The 21,668-nt window shown below is 45.2% G+C and overlaps 1 protein-coding gene across 2 annotated transcripts; it reads left to right on the top strand.

The window, feature by feature from the left end:
• Nucleotides 1–1,150: 1,150 nt before the first annotated feature.
• On the top strand, nt 1,151–10,518 carry LOC138647395 (serine/threonine-protein kinase pim-1-like). 2 transcript variants are annotated; one of them, XM_069736366.1, is made up of 6 exons: nt 1,151–1,410; nt 6,960–7,060; nt 7,324–7,374; nt 7,466–7,829; nt 8,027–8,203; nt 8,517–10,518. In XM_069736366.1, the coding sequence occupies exons 1-6, from the start codon at nt 1,326–1,328 to the stop codon at nt 8,690–8,692; spliced, it is 954 nt and encodes a 317-aa protein (XP_069592467.1). In that variant the 5' UTR covers nt 1,151–1,325; the 3' UTR covers nt 8,693–10,518. The 2 variants fall into 2 exon arrangements, with proteins under 2 accessions (XP_069592467.1, XP_069592468.1); XM_069736367.1 differs by lacking the exon at nt 1,151–1,410 and adding an exon at nt 5,967–6,194 and having other exon boundaries at nt 8,517–10,512.
• The last annotated feature ends 11,150 nt before the right edge of the window (nt 10,519–21,668 follow it).

The raw sequence follows: 21,668 nt of genomic DNA, 5'->3' as shown, positions 1-21,668 counted from the left end.
ATGTATGTATATAGCAGCCACATAGTATATAGCACAGGCCACGTAGTATTTGTCTGCTATATACTACATGGCTTCTATATACTACGTGGCCTGTGCTATATACTAGGTGGCTGCTATATACATACATAGATATTCTAGAATACCCGATGCATTAGAATCGGGCCCCCATCTAGTACAGTAATAAATGTTATATTGGTGTGGATCCATCTTTCTGGAGACCAATCGATCACCAGTACGCAGTCTCTTGTGCGTCATCCTTCTCCCTTTCAATAATTAGGCTATCTTCGCCAATGCCATGGACATTGAATAGAGAGGTAGAACACAGACGCAACCAGCGCTCCACGCGCAACCACGTTTCCAGCTATGAGAGATGTAGATCCACGGTTTTGGTGATCAGTGCGGGTCCCAAAGCTCAATCTAGATCATTTATACAGACTGAAATACAGCGAATTTGGCCACAACACAATTCATAGGATCAAAGATTCCTCTGTGCAGCTGCTACATAAATGGGGTCATAAAGTGAATTGCAAAGTACTGCAACAAGTAAATTGCAAAGAATCCAATTACTTATGACTTATTGCAACTTGCAGGTTGCCTTTATTCATCTGCATAATGCTGCAATTTAGCCACGGACTTCTATGAGGACAAAGTCGCCGTGCAGTCCCATCCTAAATCTGCATCATGTCAGTGTATGGAGTTGACCCTTTGCAAATCCGCATCAAAATTTGCAACTTCTATTACATGAGGATCAGCAGCAAAATTCACATGTCTGAACAATCTAATCAAGCCTGTAAAGAGCGGACAGTCATCTGTGGAAGTTTGGACAGTTGGGCTTTGGTCACAAAACTCAAAAATTGAAAAATACGTTCGGCAATAGTTGATCATGTGAAAGACCCAGTGTAATAAGAACTGTGGTAATGTTGGCAAGCAAAAACAAAAAACAAAAAAAAGGACTGGCGTAGAGGTACGGTAAGCGCACAGGCGCCCCAGCAGCTGGAACAATACGAGGTTTCAAATTAAAAAGAATGCTGTAGTTGTATAGAAGCATGCAGCTCCATACTTAGTCACCGATGGGTGGGTAGGCGGGTAACTTCACCCTCCCCCGGACCCTCCTCCTACCGCGCTGTCAGCAGTGTCATGTTGCAGAGTCCTTGAGCCTCAGTCAATGTGAACGCTGCTATCTTAGAGGACTGATCACTCCTTGGACTATACAAGCACCGACCCGGACTTCTAAGTGTCAGCAGGGAAGGCGGCGAGCCTGGAAAAAAATATTAGGGCAACACCGTCACCATTTGACCGGATCATACCCTGCCGACACTGCCATCATGTCATCGGTACAAGTCATCTATCACCAGAAAATCCACAATTACCTCCTGAATTCTGTATTCCCCAAAGATGATCTTCCAGCTGGTGAGTAACATTGTGCTACATTGGATCAGTGGCTTTGGAGATGATATGTTGCTCCTGCAAAACAAGTAAAATGGAGTGTATTATTATTTTTTGCAATATAATATGGATGTGTAGAACCGGGCGGATGGAGTACATGATCGACTATAAACAGTAATGCACGAGTATGATTCATAACATAAGGGGGGTAATTGGAGAAAATGGATTATGACAGCTTAATATTCAATATTATAGGGGAATATCATGTGATCTGTCACAGTGGTGGTACATCTATGAGAGGGGGGTGTTAGGTAACCACCGGGGAAGCCTATCTGTGCGAAGGGAACCACGCCATCTGTGCGGCATGTTAGAAGCCGCCGGATTCTAGAATGGCTACAGGGCTAGAACGAAGCATTGCATGGCAGATATAAACACACCGATGACACGGAGGGGGACGCTGGGGGTCCCTGCAACATTAAAGCAGGCAGATAAGATGGATGACGTGTCGTGCTCGCAGCTGGTGCTATCCCAATACTCATCTACTGAGCTCAGGAGCTGCAGGATGGGATGGCGGTACTATAGAAAATACCATGACCATATAATCCTATTATTGACCACTGAAGGTCACCGACCTCTAACCTTTTATAACATAAGGGTTGAAGGCTGTGGAAGTCTATTAATAACACCCTACGTATTAACCCATTATTAGGAATTTGTTATGACCGCTTAGATTTTTTTTTTTTGCCCACGGCTCTGTGGTCTATTTCCAATAAACATGGCAGATGAGTGAACCTGCACGGTCCCCGCTGGGGTTCGCTATTTACTCTTTGAAGATGCAAGATTACATAAGAGTATTAGGGAGGTGGAATCCCAATGTAAACAACCCCCCCTATCGGGATACAAAACGCTCCCCTGCCGGGAAGGGGATATTTGGCGATGCAGTTGGCATTTGGTTGTGTTATTGGTCTTATAAAAAAAGGACAAAATAAAAAATAAATAAATATGGCTTCTCGAGAGCATTATACTGGCAGGAAATTACAGCTGCGTTTATGGGCAGAGTCTGTTAGGAAGGTGCAAAGGGGAAAATAGGTGAAAAATGTCAGCGGGATTTGAAGTGCGCAGAAGGGTTTGGGCGGCATTACAGGGCAGCGGGGAGGGTAACAGCATTGCACTGACAGATCTGGCAAGGAAAATGTCAACAGTGCGCTCAGTGACGCCCCCTAGTGACTCCCCGTAAAATCACACCGGGCTAGAATAAGAATGCTTCTAATGTGGACACATTGCACCCAGGCATGATAATTAGCACATGTACCTTTTAAATTGGTCTCTTCTATACTTGGGTGTTCACCGAAAGAGTTTCGATGATGTCGGAGTGGTGAATTCTTTCTAAAATTAGAGAAGGTAGAGGAAATCCTCCATGTGACCTATGTAGGAGGAAACAGATATCACATCAAACATTGGAGATTATATATTATAATCGCTGGAGAACAAAAAAAATTACAAAAAAAAAATTTACCTTTCATTTATTTGGTAACTTCAGCCCCTCATTGGAATGATAGTCAGTGACAAATGGAAGAGCAGTAAATCAGTCACTAATAGCCCCCAACCCCCTGGGAAACATCATCCCCCATTCTCAGGGGGTAGCTCATCTGCGCCCCCCATAGATGTGCATCATCCCCCATTCTCAGGGGGGGTAGCTCATCTGCGCCCCCAATAGATGTGCATCATCCCCCATTCTCAGGGGGTAACTCATCTGCGCCCCCCCATAGATGTGCATCATCCCCCATTCTCAGGGGGTAGCTCATCTGCGCCCCCCATAGATGTGCATCATCCCCCATTCTCAGGGGGGTAGCTCATCTGCGCCCCCCATAGATGTGCATCATCCCCCATTCTCAGGGGGCAGCTCATCTGCGCCCCTCATGGATGTGCATCATCCCCCATTCTCAGGGGGTAGCTAATCTGCGCCCCCCATAGATGTGCATCATCCCCCATTCTCAGGGGGTAGCTCATCTGCGCCCCCCATAGATGTGCATCATCCCCCATTCTCAGGGGGTAGCTCATCTGCGCCCCCCATAGATGTGCATCATCCCCCATTCTCAGGGGGTAGCTCATCTGCGCCCCCCATAGATGTGCATCATCCCCCATTCTCGGGGTAGCTCATCTGCGCCCCCCCCATAGATGTGCATCATCCCCCATTCTCAGGGGGTAGCTCATCTGCGCCCCCATAGATATGCATCATCCCCCATTCTCAGGGGGTAGCTCATCTGCGCCCCCCATAGATGTGCATCATCCCCCATTCTCAGGGGGGTAGCTCATCTGCGCCCCCCATAGATGTGCATCATCCCCCATTCTCAGGGGGTAGCTCATCTGCGCCCCCCATAGATGTGCATCATCCACCATTCTCAGGGGGTAGCTCATCTGCGCCCCCCATAGATGTGCATCATCCCCCATTCTCAGGGGGTAGCTCATCTGCGCCCCCCATAGATATGCATCATCCACCATTCTCAGGGGGTAGCTCATCTGCGCCCCCCATAGATGTGCATCATCCCCCATTCTCAGGGGGTAGCTCATCTGCGCCCCCCATAGATGTGCATCATCCCCCATTCTCAGGGGGTAGCTCATCTGCGCCCCCATAGATATGCATCATCCACCATTCTCAGGGGGTAGCTCATCTGCGCCCCCATAGATGTGCATCATCCACCATTCTCAGGGGGTAGCTCATCTGCGCCCCCCATAGATGTGCATCATCCACCATTCTCAGGGGGTAGCTCAACTGCGCCCCCCATAGATGTGCATCATCCCCCATTCTCAGGGGGTAGCTCATCTGCGCCCCCCATAGATGTGCATCATCCTCCATTCTCAGGGGCCAGCTAATCTGCGCCCCCCATAGATGTGCATCATCCTCCATTCTCAGGGGGTAGCTCATCTGCGCCCCCCATAGATGTGCATCATCCCCCATTCTCAGGGGCCAGCTAATCTGCGCCCCCCATAGATGTGCATCATCCCCCATTCTCAGGGGGTAGCTCATCTGCGCCCCCCATGGATGTGCATCATCCCCCATTCTCAGGGGCCAGCTAATCTGCGCCCCCCATAGATGTGCATCATCCTCCATTCTCAGGGGGTAGCTCATCTGCGCCCCCCCATAGATGTGCATCATCCCCCATTCTCAGGGGCCAGCTAATCTGCGCCCCCCATAGATGTGCATCATCCTCCATTCTCAGGGGGTAGCTCATCTGCGCCCCCCATAGATGTGCATCATCCCCCATTCTCAGGGGCCAGCTAATCTGCGCCCCCCATAGATGTGCATCATCCCCCATTCTCAGGGGGTAGCTCATCTGGGCCCCCCATAGATGTGGTCGTCCTATGTCATGCAGCAGTGACAACCTACAACTCTCAGCATTTCGGCTGGATATCTAAAGTGCATTCACTTGCAGAGGTAATTTAGCTAATTGTTAATGCTGGGAGTTGTAGTTATACAGCAGATGGCTGGTAATGCTTGTTTATTGTGCTTGTATTAAACCTGGGAAACCACAACTCCCAACATTTGACGATCAGGAAGGATATTCTGCATATATGAAAAAAAACCTACAGTAAATAACATTGTTTTATCAGGGATGCTGAGAGCTGTAGTACTCCACAATCCAGAGACATTGTGCATGCAAGAGACCTTGGAAACTACAACTCCCAGCAGTTGATTATCAGTATAATCTGCAAATAAATATGTTATATATATTAATAGCTATCGGTGATGCTGGTAGTTGTAGTACTCCAAGGAGATGACAATTTGCACGTTTTGCCCATGGGGCATGTTAAGGACCACCCAGCCTTGCACTCTGCAGACCACCACCTCATGTAACAGATAAACCTGGAGATAGACAATTACCATTCTCACTATTTAGCTTTCTGGAAGTTGTACAGGTCTTTTTGTTATGCAGCTGCTGGGAGTTGTAGTTCCCAGCATACAAGGTTTGCACCTCTGCAGGTCTTGTGCTTTGTGCATGCTGGAGACCACCCAGCCATGCACCCCCTCTGAGGGTAATGGTGGGGGGAGAGGAGGAGGTGGTCGACCTCATATGCTCTCAGATTTGGCGCCATAACCGAGCACCCTCTCATCCTATAGGAATGCGGGGAGGGAGAGACAAAGCTGCCCCGCCGCGCTCTCATTCAGCCATTGTTTAGTAAAGTAAGATACACTCCCCTTGCATAATATTAGTCGATCATTGTTCCTCAATCACCGCGCTGGAAAATTCCGCCTTTCCCCCCATGTGGCTGCATTCATTGTTTGAGAGACGAACCAGGCGGCTCCGGCTTAGCAGGAGTGGGCGGGGTCTAAAATAGTCATATCAAAAGCCACGCCCCTCCTTTCGGTTGTATTCAAAAGACTTTGTTCTTTCTGCATTCTGATTGGCTGCCCTGCCTTCTCAAACGCGGGAATAAGACTCCCGGGATGCGCCCTTATTGGTCAGTGCCTCGCCTTCCCAGGACTAATTCTACACGCTGATTGGTCAGCGCCGTTACCCTCCCTGGAGCGGTGATTGGCCAGTTCTTACACCCTGGGAATAATATACAATATTGTAAGCGCACAGGCCACACGTGGAGCTCGTTGTTCTACCGGCCGGCGGCAGCGTGGAGACGAGTGCGGGCACAAATCCTCCTCCTCATCATCATCATCATGCTGGTGGCTGCACCCGGACCCTTCATGGAGCATCGCCACATGGCGCCCCTGAAGCGCTATTACAGGAAGCCCAGCACTGCCGGCAATGTCAGCAATGCTGCGACCCCTGATGACCAGGGCAGCCTGGCACAAGGTGAGGGGATTGGGAGGGCTTGGGGGTGTCGTGCCTGTACAGTGAATCACGTGCAGTCCTATGTAATAATAGTGGTAGGCTTAAGTAAAAAAAAAAAAATCTGAGATATTTATTTGCCTTTTTTGTATTTGCCTCCCATAAGAATAGATGTACGGGATGTATCTGTACATATAATAATTAATAATAATAATGTATCTAATGTTTAGGCTGTTGTGTATCATTGGAGAGTTCAGCATCTTGTTACATTGTATCTTGCTGCATTGCCCCCACATGGGTTATTATTAGGGCTCCTGGGACTGGATTGGGCTGCGATCATTGATCTGGGGGGGCTGGCCATCTTCTTGGTACCTGCAGCAGAGGCTGCAGCTATCGATCTGCCCGGGGTGGGGGCGCTCTGCAGAGGAGCTGGTGCTGCATGGAACATGTGGGTGTGGGGTGGTCTCCTCCTGAGGGAGGGGTTTCTCCGGGATGCCCGCAGAGCTGTGCTCCTGGAGGGGGGAGGGGGGCTGCCTTATCTGCAGGGAGTCTCCCAGATCCTGCTGCTGGGATGAGGTGGACACACAGGACACTTCTCCTCCCTCCCACCTGCTGTGCACATTTACATCTCTGTGATAGAAGCTCCTAGCAGATAAGAGATGATGGGGGTCTGCACACCTCCCACCCTGATGCATTACAGTCCTCTTCTAGATTTCCAGGTTTCTTCTGACTCGTATGTGTCCTGTGCTATAAAGAATCAACTAATGTAACTTCTACTTCTCTCCACAGTAAAAGAACCATTTGAGAACTGCTACCAGGTGGGCCCTGTGATCGGCACCGGCGGCTTTGGCACAGTCTATTCTGGAGTCAGATTGGAGGATAAGCTGCCTGTAAGTTTCATTCTTGCAGATGTTGTTGTTCTTTAATTTGTGTAAATTTAAGTTCTAAAACCTCATAAATGTCCATGTCCTAGAATGCCCCCATGACTGAGCTGGTAGTGACGGCCATGCAAATAATCTAGTGACTGTAGGGTTAGGGAGTTTTCTGGACATAATTGGGCTGATAACAGAGAACAAGTCATGGACTTTAGATGTACTGGCCTTCTTATGAATAGCTCGGATACATAGTTAATGGCTGCGTTTGTGCTTCACAGGTTGCAATCAAACATGTGTCAAGGGACAGGATTGGAGAAATGAAGCACATGGTAAGTTCAGCGTGTGATACACGGCCACATCATGGATTGGTTGTAGCGTATCACGCAGACTTGTGTATTCACGGTCACCTTCATGTTTCAGAATGGGACCCTGGTGCCTTTGGAGATCTACCTTCTAAAGAAAGTATCCACCGGCTGCCGGGGAGTGATCCGTCTCCTGGACTGGTACGAGAGGCCGGATGGCTTTATAATAATCATGGAGAGGCCGGAACCCGTGCAGGATCTGTTTGACTTCATCACAGAGCGAGGGGCCCTCGGAGAAGAACTCGCGGCCAACTTCTTCCGTCAGGTGGTGGAAGCCGTGCGGCACTGCCATGCCTGCGACGTGGTGCACCGAGATATCAAAGACGAGAACATACTTGTAGATCTCAGGACTGCCGAACTGAAGCTGATCGATTTCGGCTCCGGAGCCCTACTGCGGGACAATGTTTACACTGACTTTGACGGTAAGTTTCACTTATGATTGTATATCTCTCTATATCTATCTCTATATATATATATATCTATATCTATAATCTCTATCTCTCTCTATATCTATCCGAAGCTCCTGTAAACATTCAAGGGTTTGCACTATCCGAAGCTCCTGTAAACATTCAAGGGTTTGCATTTTAAGTAATTTTGTTCCCCTTTGTGTCTCCTATAGGTACACGCGTCTATAGTCCACCAGAATGGATCCGGTTCCACAGGTACCACGGACGATCTGCCACCGTCTGGTCTCTTGGCATCTTGCTGTACGATATGGTCTGTGGTGACATCCCCTTTGAACACGATGATGAAATTCTCAAAGGAAAGATCCAGTATAGATGCAGAGTGTCTAGAGGTGAGAAGAGAATCATTACTAGTATAATAATATAAAAAATATAGATATAAAGTACAGGGTGGGCCATTTATAAAGTTGCATCCAAAATGGACCACTTCAAAATGGCCACCATGGTCACCACCCATCTTGAAAAGTTTCCCCCCCCTCCCATATACTAATGTGCCACAAACAGGAAGTTGATCTCGCCAACCATTCCCATTTTATGTAGGTGTATCCATATACATGGCCCACCCAGGTGTAGCCATATAGATGGCCCACCCTGTAAATAAATTTTTTTTAAATGCCATATTCACGTGTTTTGTGTTCTTTGCAGAATGCCAGCATCTGATTGAATTGTGTTTATCCAAGAGGCCCTCAGACAGACCGACCCTTGAGCAGATTCTGTCCCACCCCTGGATGTCTCAGGAGAATCTTCTAGACCAAAAGGACAATAAAGTGTCCAGGAAAGTGGAACAAGAGTCAACCAGCACAAGTCAGGAGAGCCTCTAATCTCACATAGAGACGCTCAGCGAGCGAGACGGGAAGGATCTGCCGCAGTCCCGGTTGTGAATGGGCTGGCGTGGGCTTGTTCGTCCAGCCTTACAAGCTTGGATTCCCGGTGGGATGGAAGGAGCTGTCCCACCAGAGTGTGACATACCTCGTTGGGGGTCTTGAGAAGGGACTTTAATTTTTTTTTTTTTTTAATTTTATTTTTGTACCTAGACAAAAAATTGTGGTGACCTCAGACTGTGGACTTATTCCAGAGACCTCTCACTTTCTCTATAGACTTGACGGGAAAGATGTGAAACAGTGGAGTGGGGGAAGTAGCCCCCAGATCGCCATGTGCGGGGGTATCACGAGCAGGAACATACTGCATCTTCCCTAGTTATCCTTTGTACCGGGGGTGGAGTAGCTGCAGTCTACACTTGACATCTTCTTAAATGTGTACATTTTGAGTGTGCAACCAACTGGAACCAGTAATCCTGAGCTGACAATAACTTTAACACATGGACCAAGCAATGGTTGATATGGTCGGGCTTCAACAGTCGAGTACGAGCGAGGTCATGGGTTTAAGAGGAAATAGGGTTAGGCTGCAGAGCGGAGTGAAATCCAACATCGTATAGGGAGTGAATGCCACGGCGGCTGCATGTAAGCCAAGCACCCTGCAGAACTTCCTTTTTTTTTTTTTTTTATTAATTTTAACTATTTGAGGGGCCAAGACCTGTCTCAATAAATGTTAGATTAAATGCCATGTCCTATAGTTGTGTTTATTTTTAATTAAATTTTTTAAAGAGCAAATCACTTTTTTTTTTTTTTTTTCTTTGGCTCTAAAAGGGAAACGGCACTAGGACGAGGGGGTTAATTTTAGGCTTCTGGTCTGTTATACTGGCATTATCTTGGGACTCTTCATTGACTGGACTATGAGGCCCGTATCTGGTCAGAGATGGTATAATTGCATTTTTTTCTTCTTGTTCTGATCTAGTTTCATTCATAACTCCATCTTGGTCCAGAACCTTGTACTGTTTAGACATTTTAACCTGAATGGATGTGCTCGAATCGGTCTCCTTTTTAGGGTCACGTGTTTGTTAACCACATCAGCCCCTCTTTATATGGCGTAGTTCATGTATGATGCTCCATATAGGTAGTAGCCAGTAAGGTATGTAAGTATTGCATTGTATTTCCTCTTTGTATCACTCTTTGCACCCATGGGCCGAACCCGCAAGGTGATAGTCAGAGGAATCTGTATGCTGCTGCTTTATAAACTTCTGTCTATTGTCTTGCCACTAGGCACACACGAGTTTACAGTTGTCGGACCTCCAAAAAAAAAAAGAAAAATTGTGACTTGCTCTATAAGGAGCTTGCTACAATCGCAGACTTGCATACCTAATGATGTTGGGGGCATATTTTTATTTAATTCTTTTTTTTTTTTTTTTTTAATTCTGGATCTGATTATCCCGTGGATTGATTTGTGTCTTAAATCCTTACACCAAGTCTAATCATTCCCACACTGAACAAATGATGAAACGAGGCCTTACGGCAGCATTTGCATCTGGAGGTTTATATTGGGTACGTACAGTACCCCACACAGTGTTCACTGGTCATGTCCTAATTTATTTTATTTAATCTATGTAACTCTGGCCTCATTGGACTTTTTTTTTTTTTTTCTGTTGAGGTCACTATTATTTATAAAGATTTCTCGTTTCCTTTTGGAATATGAACTATTTATACAAAATTTTTGTTTTTATTTTTTTGTTACATTTCTTGATTTCAGAAGTTTTGTCAGTTTTATTTAAGTGTTTAATTGTAACTATTTTCATTTAATAAAACCTTTTGTTAAAAAAAAAAAAAAAAAAAAGTGAATTATGGAGTTTGTTTTTTCTCATACTTTGGGAGTAGGGAAACTGCAAGAGCAGAGTGACCGTGTGTGTTCGGCCACATAATCACTGCTGAGGAGGATAAGTTCGCTCTTACCCCAGTAAGGTAGAAGAGACGGACCCAAGATCTTCTGTCGGCCTCAGCTGAAGACCATGAATTACCAGCCCCTACTCTCATGGGTGCAAACATGTTTTACAGTCACCCGTTCATCAAAATAGGTACACTATATAGATAAAAGTAAGTGCCCCCCTCCACATTCACCACTGGGGCGTCTCTGACCTCCCATTCTATGATCACAAACATTAATATTGGATCGGACCCTCCTATAACAGCTCCCACTCCTAATGGTAAGGGTTTCTACAAGATTTTGGAGGCATCTATGCGAATTATTACCCTTCGTTAAAAAAAGTATTTGTGTCAAACCTTGATGTTGGGCAGAGGCCAAGCTCACAATCTCCATTATGGGTGTTTGATGGGGCCAAGATCCAAGCTCTGTGTGACCGGTAATGTTCTTCCTCAACGTCCCCACCATGCTTCTATGGACCTTGTACACTGGGCATGGGGAACAGATAAGGGTCTTCCCCAAACTGTTTCCACAAAGCTGAACCTACAATTGACCTCAATGTCTTGTGCTGAGGAATTAAGATTTCCCTTCCCTGGAACGAAGGGCCCAAGGCCGACCCCTGATAACATGCACATAGCACAGTACAGCGGGCACAATGCAGTCGGGGTGATGTCCTCCTGGAATCCCAGGCTCCTTCACCAGACAGAAGTCTGATCCATCACTGCAAAGAACATGATTCCTCCATAGTCCACTTCATCCAACGCTCTACATTGTGCTTGGTGATGTACGGCTGGCTGCAGTGTTTATGCTAATGAGGAGGTCCGGACTCTGCAGTTATGGGGTCAGCAGAGCATTGGTGACCTTTCTGCCCCCTGCTCCTCAGCACTCAGCCCCCTGCTCTGTAACGTTATGGGGTCTCCACTCAATGGCTGAGTTGCTGTGGTTCCTTCCACTTCTCAATAATATAATTCACAGGCAATGGGGAAGAGTTAGTAGGAGAAATGTAATGAATGGTCTTGTTACCCCAGTGGCTTCTATTACAGGACCGTGCTTGTATCGGTGAGCTCTGCACTGCCGGCTATTTATTCACATATTGGCAAAGGAAGACAACGTGGTGGGGGCCAGGTGTCATACCTCTGTGTGCGATTGGGCCAGATGTCATACATCGGTGTACGATGGGGCCGGATGTCATACACCGGTGTACGATGGGGCCGGATTTCATACACCGGTATAAGTCTAACCTCTATTGTTGGTAAAATATTTGAAGGGTTTCTGAGGGATGTTATTCTGGATTATCTCAATGAGAATAACTGTTTAACTCCATATCAGCATGGGTTTATGAGAAATCGCTGCTGTCAAACCAATCTAATCAGTTTTTATGAAGAGGTAAGCTATAGGCTGGACCACGGTGAGTCATTGGACGTGGTATATCTCGATTTTTTCCAAAGCGTTTGATACCGTGCCGCACAAGAGGTTGGTACACAAAATGAGAATGCTTGGTCTGGGGGAAAATGTGTGTAAATGGGTTAGTAACTGGCTTAGTGATAGAAAGCAGAGGGTGGTTATAAATGGTATAGTCTCTAACTGGGTCGCTGTGACCAGTGGGGTACCGCAGGGGTCAGTATTGGGACCTGTTCTCTTCAACATATTCATCAATGATCTGGTAGAAGGTTTACACAGTAAAATATCGATATTTGCAGATGATACAAAACTATGTAAAGCAGTTAATACAAGAGAAGATAGTATTCTGCTACAGATGGATCAGGATAAGTTGGAAACTTGGGCTGAAAGGTGGCAGATGAGGTTTAACAATGATAAATGTAAGGTTATACACATGGGAAGAGGGAATCAATATCACCATTACACACTGAACGGGAAACCACTGGGTAAATCTGACAGGGAGAAGGACTTGGGGATCCTAGTTAATGATAAACTTACCTGGAGCAGCCAGTGCCAGGCAGCAGCTGCCAAGGCAAACAGGATCATGGGGTGCATTAAAAGAGGTCTGGATACACATGATGAGAGCATTATACTGCCTCTGTACAAATCCCTAGTTAGACCGCACATGGAGTACTGTGTCCAGTTTTGGGCACTTGTGTGCGATGGGGCTGGATGTTATACACCGAGGACGATGTGACTGAAAGAAAACTAATTAAATTATAAATACGCAGAGACAATACTTCCCTCCATATAATGTATCTAGCCGTACATAACTAAGAGAACCATCCAAGTCTTGAGTGCACGTGTGCGGCCTTTCCGTTCTGTACTGACAAACACGTAGTCCATTTCTTTCTTACTCTAAGCCAAAATGGCTCCCAAAACAGGTATTAGACCACAGAAACTACTCTCATTCCTTAGTCCCAACCCTAATTTTTCTCTCCTTCATTTCGTGTGACTCATAACGAGGGTTTTCCTTCATTCCATACCATTGTGTACAGACGCCGCATTGTTTACATTCCAGTTGTGCAACTCTTCATAAGAATATTCTAAAGTGCAGAGAACTTTCCATCCTGTAGTCATGAAGAGCGGCTTCAGACATTTCTCACTTGTCTATTAGAACCTGAACCCACATCCATTCTAAAGAGCCAAACTTAGGTATCGTATCATAGCGGTCCGGGTGATTTTACCATAATGCTGCTGCAGTACGACATTGTTGCATTGATAATACGGTCACAAATGCGGACTGCGAACCTGAACGAGAGTCTTATAATCAGCATAGAAGATCCTAAACATTTCCAGAAATCTGATCCACTGTGTTCATCTCGCAATTAATATCAAATCAGATATTTGATAAATAGATTTAGATATTAGATTAATGACTCTAAATATGTGATATAATTGATTAATTTAGATATCATAAATTCGATTAGGATATGAGATATAAGGCTAGGTTCACATTGCGTTAGTGCAATCAGTTTAGCGCATGCGCTAACGCAATGTACAAAAAGGGGTTGCGTTTAGCAATCCCGCTAGCGCAGATGCCCGATCTGCGCTAGCGAGAACGGACCGAAAAACGCTGCAAGCAGCGTTCGAGGTCCGTCAGAAAATAACGGGACATGGCTAACGCATGGCAAAAATGGCATACGTTAGCGATGCGTTAGATACATTACGGTCAATGGGTGCGCTAACGGATCTGTTACATTGCATTAGTGGTGCTACGAGGTGGTGCTCGTATGTAACGGATCCCGTTAGCGGACTGCCACTGACGCAATGTGAACCCAGACTTAGGCAGACGTGTGCACCCAACGCGTCCACTCAAATGAATGGGTCAGCAAAAAATAAAAACTTGACAGCACTCAGATGCCATCCGCGTTGAATCCCATTTTTCACTAACTGCTTACTAGGAGAACCTTAGGAAATAACCATCAATTTTATTTTTTTTCATATGAGTAAAAAAAAGATTATACTCTGTCATCATTATGTTGTTTTTTTTTTTTGTTGTTTTTAATCAAATTATTTTGGCAGCCGAGAAAAAATATGAAAGCGTGAATTTGGCCTTAGGTTGACAGATTTAGATATGAAATATAGATATTAAATCAATATATTTAGAAAGGAGACACATAGAATAGACAGTTGATAGATGCGCAGATTTAGAAAATAGATTTAGAGATAAATGATTGACTTAAGATCAATATAGATATTAGAAGGATAAATCTAATATTAAAAGGGTAAAGCGAAACAGGCGGCCACGAGAGGTGGTGAGTTCTCCTTCAATGGAAGTCTTCAAACAGGCTGGACAGTGTGAGATGGTTTAGAGAATCCTGCCTTGAGCAGGGGGTTGGACACGATGACCCTTGATGTCCCTTCCAACACTAAGGTTCTATGACTCTAGTACATATATTGACATATTTGATCAATATAAACATGAGACGGAAAGTTAAATACCATAATTGATACCTAGTTTTAGATGGTAGATTAAAGATATTTAGATATTAGATTGGTAGATTTAGAGGTTACAAAAATATAGATATTATAAGACAATAGATACAAAATAGATAGTACATAGATTTAGATATTACAAAGATTGATAAGAGTTGATAGATACATTGTTTTAGGTTTATAGATGATACAGATAAATGTTACATCAATCGTTTTAGAGGGGTCATAGATACGTAAGACAGATATTAGGTGGTCATCAGATAGATAGGAGACAGTTGTGATATAGACAGATCCCCTCTTGTATAATCTATATATGAGGAGTATATAAGTTTATGTTGCGGCAATGAAAGCTGACACATCCTGCAACCTTTAGAGAGAACAGCCAGTGCTAAGTGGTCCAGGAGGGAAGCAAATCAATAATTCAGATAAAATTAGTCAACACTTCCTGAGCAGACAGAATGAAGAAAAACAAATTGCCTGGGGAGCGCGGATTGGAGGTGGGGTGGGGATGTGTGATGCTCCTCGGACCTGATGTTAGGGAGATCCCCCTGCAGCTGGTCCAACATTGTGTTGTCAAACATTGCGGCTCTTCATTTTGCTTCAATGTTGCGGATTTAGTTTTATTTGTTCTTCCTTTTCAAGAGTTCCCAATACTTCTCACAGCAGAGAATTTGCTGCAATGTGTCATTTTGAAATCTTATCTATTTCTATAACATAGCATTTTCTGGACAGGATATAATTGTAGCAAACTCTCAGCTGGGAGAGTATTGGGTCTGTATGGATAATCCACCTAAATGATAAAGGGTTATTATTCCCCAAAGAAAACAAGTTCTATTCTTGGCACAGGGGACAGCTTGATGATCCAAAGAGGTCAATGTTATGGAACCCTAATAAGTCTAAGTTCACATTAGCGTTGCGCCGCTGTTGCGTCGGCGACGCAGCGGCGACGCAGCGGCGACGCGCCCCTATGTTTAACATAGGGGACGCGTGCGTCTTTTTGGTTGCGTTTTTCGCCACGTGCGTCGTTTCCGACGCTGGCGTCGGACGCACGAAAACGCTACAAGTTGCATTTTCTGTGCGTCCGATTTTGGTCAAAAACGACGCACGCGTCGCAAAACGCGCGCGTTTTTCGATGCGTCGCGCGTTGCGTCGCCGACGCAGGGCGGCGCAACGCTAGTGTGAACGTACCCTAATAGGGGTCTACGGCACCAACGTGGATGGAGCAGAGGTTTAACCCCACAAAAAAATGATCCCCTGTTCTTAGTATAGGTGATAACTTGTTTTATTGTAAAGTTGCAGAATTCCGTCTCCTGTGAAAGGTTTTGAGTTCTCTGCAAAGATCTTTGGTCCCTTCCTTTAGGAAATTAATTGGGGTCTCAACACTTGTACCCCAGCAAATGATTGGTGGGAGTCCTTTAGGATAAGAAACCTATAAAAATCAATAGATTTGTCTAATATTTATCTTATGGGGGTCACCTTAGTTGGGTGCTGCAACAAGCTGTAAAACAAGATCAGAACATTCACCTACAGCAAGTAGAGATATCAAAAAGGAAGATAATAAAGTTGTAAAACTTTTTTTCTATTATGATATAGCTCCATATTTGGATACAGTCAGTTAACTAAAGTGTTTTCTTTCTTTGCAAACCTTTTTTCCTCCATGGCCCAGAAGCAAATATGTTCCTCATTAGAGAAGGTGGGATAAACCAGTGGAACATATGTCAGTGTGTGCAAGGACCAGAGACTTTTTTTTATATAAGGACAGATAAACATCTTGGATCTGTGGTGAACCAGGATTTTCTTTCTGTTAAAGTAAACTGAGATGATGTGAGTCATTCAAGGTCTGATCTATCCTCAAAATTCCACTGAGTGCTTTGTGAATGGAGTCATTTAACCTGTTCATGTCCTGTACTGATCATGAAATATGTCTTGCATTATACCCCAGAGCTGCACTCACTATTCTGCTGGTGCAGTCACCGTGTACATACATTACATTACTGGTCCTGAGTTACATCCTGTATTATACTCCAGAGCTGCACTCACTAGTCTGCTGGTGCAGTCACTGTGTACATACATTACATTACTGATCCTGAGTTACATCCTGTATTATACCCCAGAGCTGCACTCACTATTCTGCTGGTGCAGTCACTGTGTACATACATTACATTACTGATCCTGAGTTACATCCTGTATTATACCCCAGAGCTGCACTCACTATTCTGCTGGTGCAGTCACTGTGTACATACATTACATTACTGATCCTGAGTTACATCCTGTATTATACCCCAGAGCTGCACTCACTATTCTGCTGGTGCAGTCACTGTATACATAAATTACATTACTGATCCTGAATTACCTCCTGTATTATACTCCAGAGCTGCACTCACTATTCTGCTGGTGCAGTCACTGTGTACATACATTACATTACTGATCCTGAATTACCTCCTGTATTATACCCCAGAGCTGCACTCACTATTCTGCTGGTGCAGTCACTGTGTACATACATTACAATACTGATCCTGAGTTATATTCTGTATTATCCTCCAGAGCTGCACTCACTATTCTGCTGGTGCAGTCACTGTGTACATACATTACTGATCCTGAGTTACATCCTGTATTATACCCCAGAGCTGCACTCACTATTCTGCTGGTGCAGTCACTGTGTACATACATTACATTACTGATCCTGAGTTACATCCTGTATTATACCCCAGAGCTGCACTCACTATTCTGCTGATGCAGTCACTGTGTACATACATTACATTACTGATCCTGAGTTACATCCTGTATTATTCTGCAGAGCTGCACTCACTATTCTGCTGGCGCAGTCATTGATCGTAATTAGCGTAAACATGACTTATGATTCTCAAATGGACCCTGGGGGTGACACATAATTGGGATCAGACCCAAATATCTCCCTGGCCTGTGCTCTGCTTCTATGATGCACAGAGATGTGACCGGAGCTGATGGATGGGGACGAGGGTGAGGACTCGCAGTTACTCATTTCTTCGGAGAAGTCTGTGCCTCCATATTGTAATGATGAGCGCAGAATGAGACAGACCTGCCGTGTCATCAACATCTGAAGCAAGAAGGGTCACCCCAAGGGTAAACACTGATATCTACAGACATAACCTATTACACCAGACAGCGATGAAACAAGCTCAGCATGAAATGGATGAGGACAGAGAAAAGGAACCGTAATGTAAATATATACAGTATGTTCCGCACTGCAATAACATTATGGTTATTTAAAGGGACGGTTCACCTTTTCCCAAGTGCTGGCCTCTCGTTGGCAGATGTTATAGTGCACTTCGGTTCTGGGTATTCCACCCCTGGGTATATGTGGGGTCATATGTATTGGGGGGCTGCTGCTGCTGCAAAAAAGCAAAGCTAAATGCAATAGAGGTGTACAGATGATACAGGCCCAACAGATGCTAAAAAATCCATCTAGAGCCCAATGTCACAGAGATCTGTAGTACGGCCTTATACATATTGGGAGTTGTAGTTTCAGAAATGGCTGACCTGGAACACTCATTCCTTAAAGAGAAAGGTATAGAAATACAGAAACGGCGCCTCTCTTGTCCACAGGTTGCATCTGGAATTGCAGCTTAGTCTCATTTATTTGAGTAGAAATGGGCTGCGATAACGGACACGGACCACGGACAAGAGAGAACAAAACAAGACCGAAAAAGAGGAGAGGAGTGACGGTTCTGGGTCTCTGCTCACAAGGACTATCCCTTTTAAAGGTAGAAAAAGTTTTTGTTTTCACTTTTTTGCTTTTTTCATCTTCGCTTCCATCTATGACAAAGCCCTCTGGCGTCAGTCGCTTTGATGTTCATCAGCACGCAAGATGAGAGGCTCGTCTAATAATTTGGGTGTAGCCTACATCAAAATTGACATGAGCAAAATATGTATTCACCCGAGTGGCCAAACCGGAAAAAGTGCATTCCCTCTCCATCAAAGTATCTAAGTGAGTGCACACGACTGGCCTAAAATCCAGCCCCAGAAAATGGCCGCACTCGGCGCCCCCATCCTCCACGCACGTGCTCGCAGCATCCTTACACTCAGATTTGTTTTCTACGCGGAGCTTATTTTTATGTTTCTGCCTCCCAGGGGAGCTCTCCAGCTGGGGCTCACAGGAAATGGAGTCTGAAGATACATTATTGATCCTAATGGATCTTTTGTCTTGCTGATATTTCCTTTTCATGTCTGTCCCTCTTTACAAGCCATCTGTCTCCTCGGACCAGAATCTGCGCTAAGGAGGGGCAGCGCCAATAGGTTCCTGACCCGTAATGTCATTGAGGGTACCAGGGGGGCCATCTTCATAATGCCCAGCTAGGCACACACCTCGAGCGGCAAATTCATCTGCAACAGTCATTCATTCATCTATCATAATTTGTAACTTTTCAGTAATCTCTCAGCTTTCACTGCAGGTCTAGAATTATATTCCGTGCTAAATGCTACTTACATGTGAGAAATGTAAAAACAGCGCCACTCTTGCCTATAGGCTGCATCCGGTATTGCAGCTCAGCTCAATCAAATTGATTTTGGAACAGACACAACCTTTAGACAAGACTGGAGCTGTTTCTAGGAGGGGGAAAATGGATATCCTAATTCTAAAAGAAGACAAGCCGGTTGCTTGGTTAGTCAGTTGCTGGGTTAGTCAACAATATTAAAGGGGTTTTCCCACTTTGGACAATTGCTACTTCTTAGAGGGTTTCCTCAAAATTAAAATGATCACAGAGTGTCCCCTTGTGATCAGCTGCAACCTGGTAGTAAGTGTTGTTTCCCGGCAGCGCCACCTCAGGAGAAATTAAATATTACATGCCGGTGCCCATTTGTGTATAATGCAGACAGGTCCTCCAGGAGAGAGGCGTTGTGACCGTCCCGCACTCTGGCCCAGGGGTGAGGATCCCGCACACAGGGCCACTCAGGTGCCTATGCCTTGGTGTGTGCCCATTATGCCCATATGTTGGCATTATATGTAGATCGTTCAGCCGAGTTATTCCTTCCCGGTGGTCTCGCCTGATACAAAACATTGTGCCAAAACCAGCAACATCAAGCCGCAGGGGAAAAGTTATCTAATGGATCAACAGAGAAAGACTCGGTGCCGACCATAGGCCCAGACCGGCCTCATACATAGAAGTGGGCAAACCCCAAAATATCGCATCGTGGGAAGAATCCAGTGCCGACAATGGCTGGTGTGATCCAACCTCTCAGATGATGCCACTCTCGTCTGCTGGGCACCATCTGCTGCCAATGGCCACCCAGTCGTGGGCACTAAAGTCATGTAATGTTTCATGTGCTGGACATCACGCGTCCAACTCTCTTCTTACCCACAGTGTGTGTTATTTGGGACAGGGCACGGCACAACGTCATTCTTCTCCATCTCTTACTTCTCGACATTCAGCTTTTGCCAGATATTGTATGACGTCACTCAGAGGTGTAATTTGAAAACTTTGGGACCCCCCCCCCCCAAAAAAAAAAAAAAAAAAAAACATTGCACTGGAGCCCCCCACCTGGTATGTGCCACTTATAATATTGCACAATAAGGAATAACGTAGGTCCCATCTATTGCAAGAATGGGGCGCCACTGCACTCCACACCTCTAGTTATTGTCTACAGCACTGCGGAGATCGTCTGTGCGTCACGATCTTATCTTGGTGACCAGAGGTCCTCATGCTCTCACTGGTATCAGGACACTTAATCCCTGTTGTCTTGTCCTTCTGTCTTTCCAGGAATCTAGGACCCTGATTACTATATATTAGATGAGGTCATTCACAATCTATTCCCAGAAAGTCAATCCCTCTTTATTGTTCCCCCATTGTCTTGTCTTTTAGGAGTCACCTCCCCTGTTTGTCTTTGTAGATTTATATCATTGAACTGCGACTATTAGATGAATAAAGTCTGAGTTTTACCAGGATTGTTTACTATAGAGATCTGTTCTTGATCAAAGACCTACAACATCCATATCTACGTGGTCTCTTCATTGTCTCCCCATTTGTTTTCAGGGTCGGTGGGTGACCCGAAGGTCGGCCTCCCACTGGTCATAAAGTGATCACATATCCAAGCGATATACTATAATTCCTGAGAAAACTTCTCAGTAAATTCTTCTCTTTTGAGACTTTGCTGCAATTTAATAGTGCATGGAGAATGGGGATACATGGAGAGACACCGAAGGGGGCTGCCTAAGGCCCCCATACACACAGAATGTATTTATTTAATGGCCTTCAGCTCAATCTCGAGCCATAGCGACTTGATGGATAAACTCTCTGTAGGAAGATCAATCTTCCAGGGCCGCGCTTAGTAACCCGATGTTTATCCTGGTTACCAGTGTAAATGTAAAAAAAAAACAAACACTACATACTTACATTCCAGTGTCTGTCGCGTCCCTCTGCGTTCTGCTTCCCTGCACTGTCAGCGCCGGCCAGCCGTAAAGCAGATTACAGTGGTGACGTCACCGCTGTGCTTTACGGCCAGCCGGCGCTCACAGTCAGTGCAGGAAAGCACAGCGACGGGGGACAGACACCGGAATGTAAGTATGTAGTGTTTTGGTTTTTTTTACATTAGCACTGGTAACCAGGGTAAACATCGGGTTACTAAGCGCGGCCCTGCGCTTAGTAACCCGATGTTTACCCTGGTTACCCGGGGACCGGCATCGTTGGTCGCTGGAGAGCTGTCTGCGTGACAGCTCTTATTGTATTTTTTTTTTCTTGGTTCAGCACACAGAATGGATAACTAGATAAGTTTATGCATGCGGCGATATCAATTTTGTATGTACATGTTTTTCACCTTTTTTAGCCATTGTCTGCTGGTACAGGGCAAGTGAACTGTCTGGATCTTATCTTGGTGACCAGAGGGCCTGATACTCTCTCTGGTTTCTGGACACTTAATCCCTGTTGTCTTTTCCTTGCCTCTCTCTGAGAATTTATGACCCTGCTACTGTATATTTTGGCCTTAGATCAGGTCATTAGCAATCTATTCCCAGAAAGTCAATCTCTCTTTAATGTTTCCCCCATTGTCTTGTCTTTTAGGAATTATCTCCCGTTTGTCTTTAGAATAGGTAATTGAATTGCACTTAGATGAACAAGTCAGATCAGGGCTTTACCACGATTGTTTACTATAGAGATCTGTTGTTGATCAAAGATGTGCAAAACCATATCTAAATGG

Source organism: Ranitomeya imitator, chromosome 8 (genome assembly GCF_032444005.1).
Source record: "Ranitomeya imitator isolate aRanImi1 chromosome 8, aRanImi1.pri, whole genome shotgun sequence".
In the NCBI taxonomy this organism is placed as follows: domain Eukaryota; kingdom Metazoa; phylum Chordata; class Amphibia; order Anura; family Dendrobatidae; genus Ranitomeya; species Ranitomeya imitator.
The sequence above is the reverse complement of the archived record's forward strand: the minus strand, read 5'-3'. Positions and strand labels throughout refer to the sequence as shown.

Excerpts from the sequence above, each read along its gene's own strand:
- LOC138647395 (XM_069736367.1), top strand. The coding sequence starts at position 6,059 with ATGCTGGTGGCTGCACCCGGACCCTTCATGGAGCATCGCCACATGGCG. Across the intron at positions 7,061-7,323 it reads GATTGGAGGATAAGCTGCCT|GTTGCAATCAAACATGTGTC; the intron begins GTAAGTTTCATT and ends TGTGCTTCACAG. Across the intron at positions 8,204-8,516 it reads TAGATGCAGAGTGTCTAGAG|AATGCCAGCATCTGATTGAA; the intron begins GTGAGAAGAGAA and ends TGTTCTTTGCAG.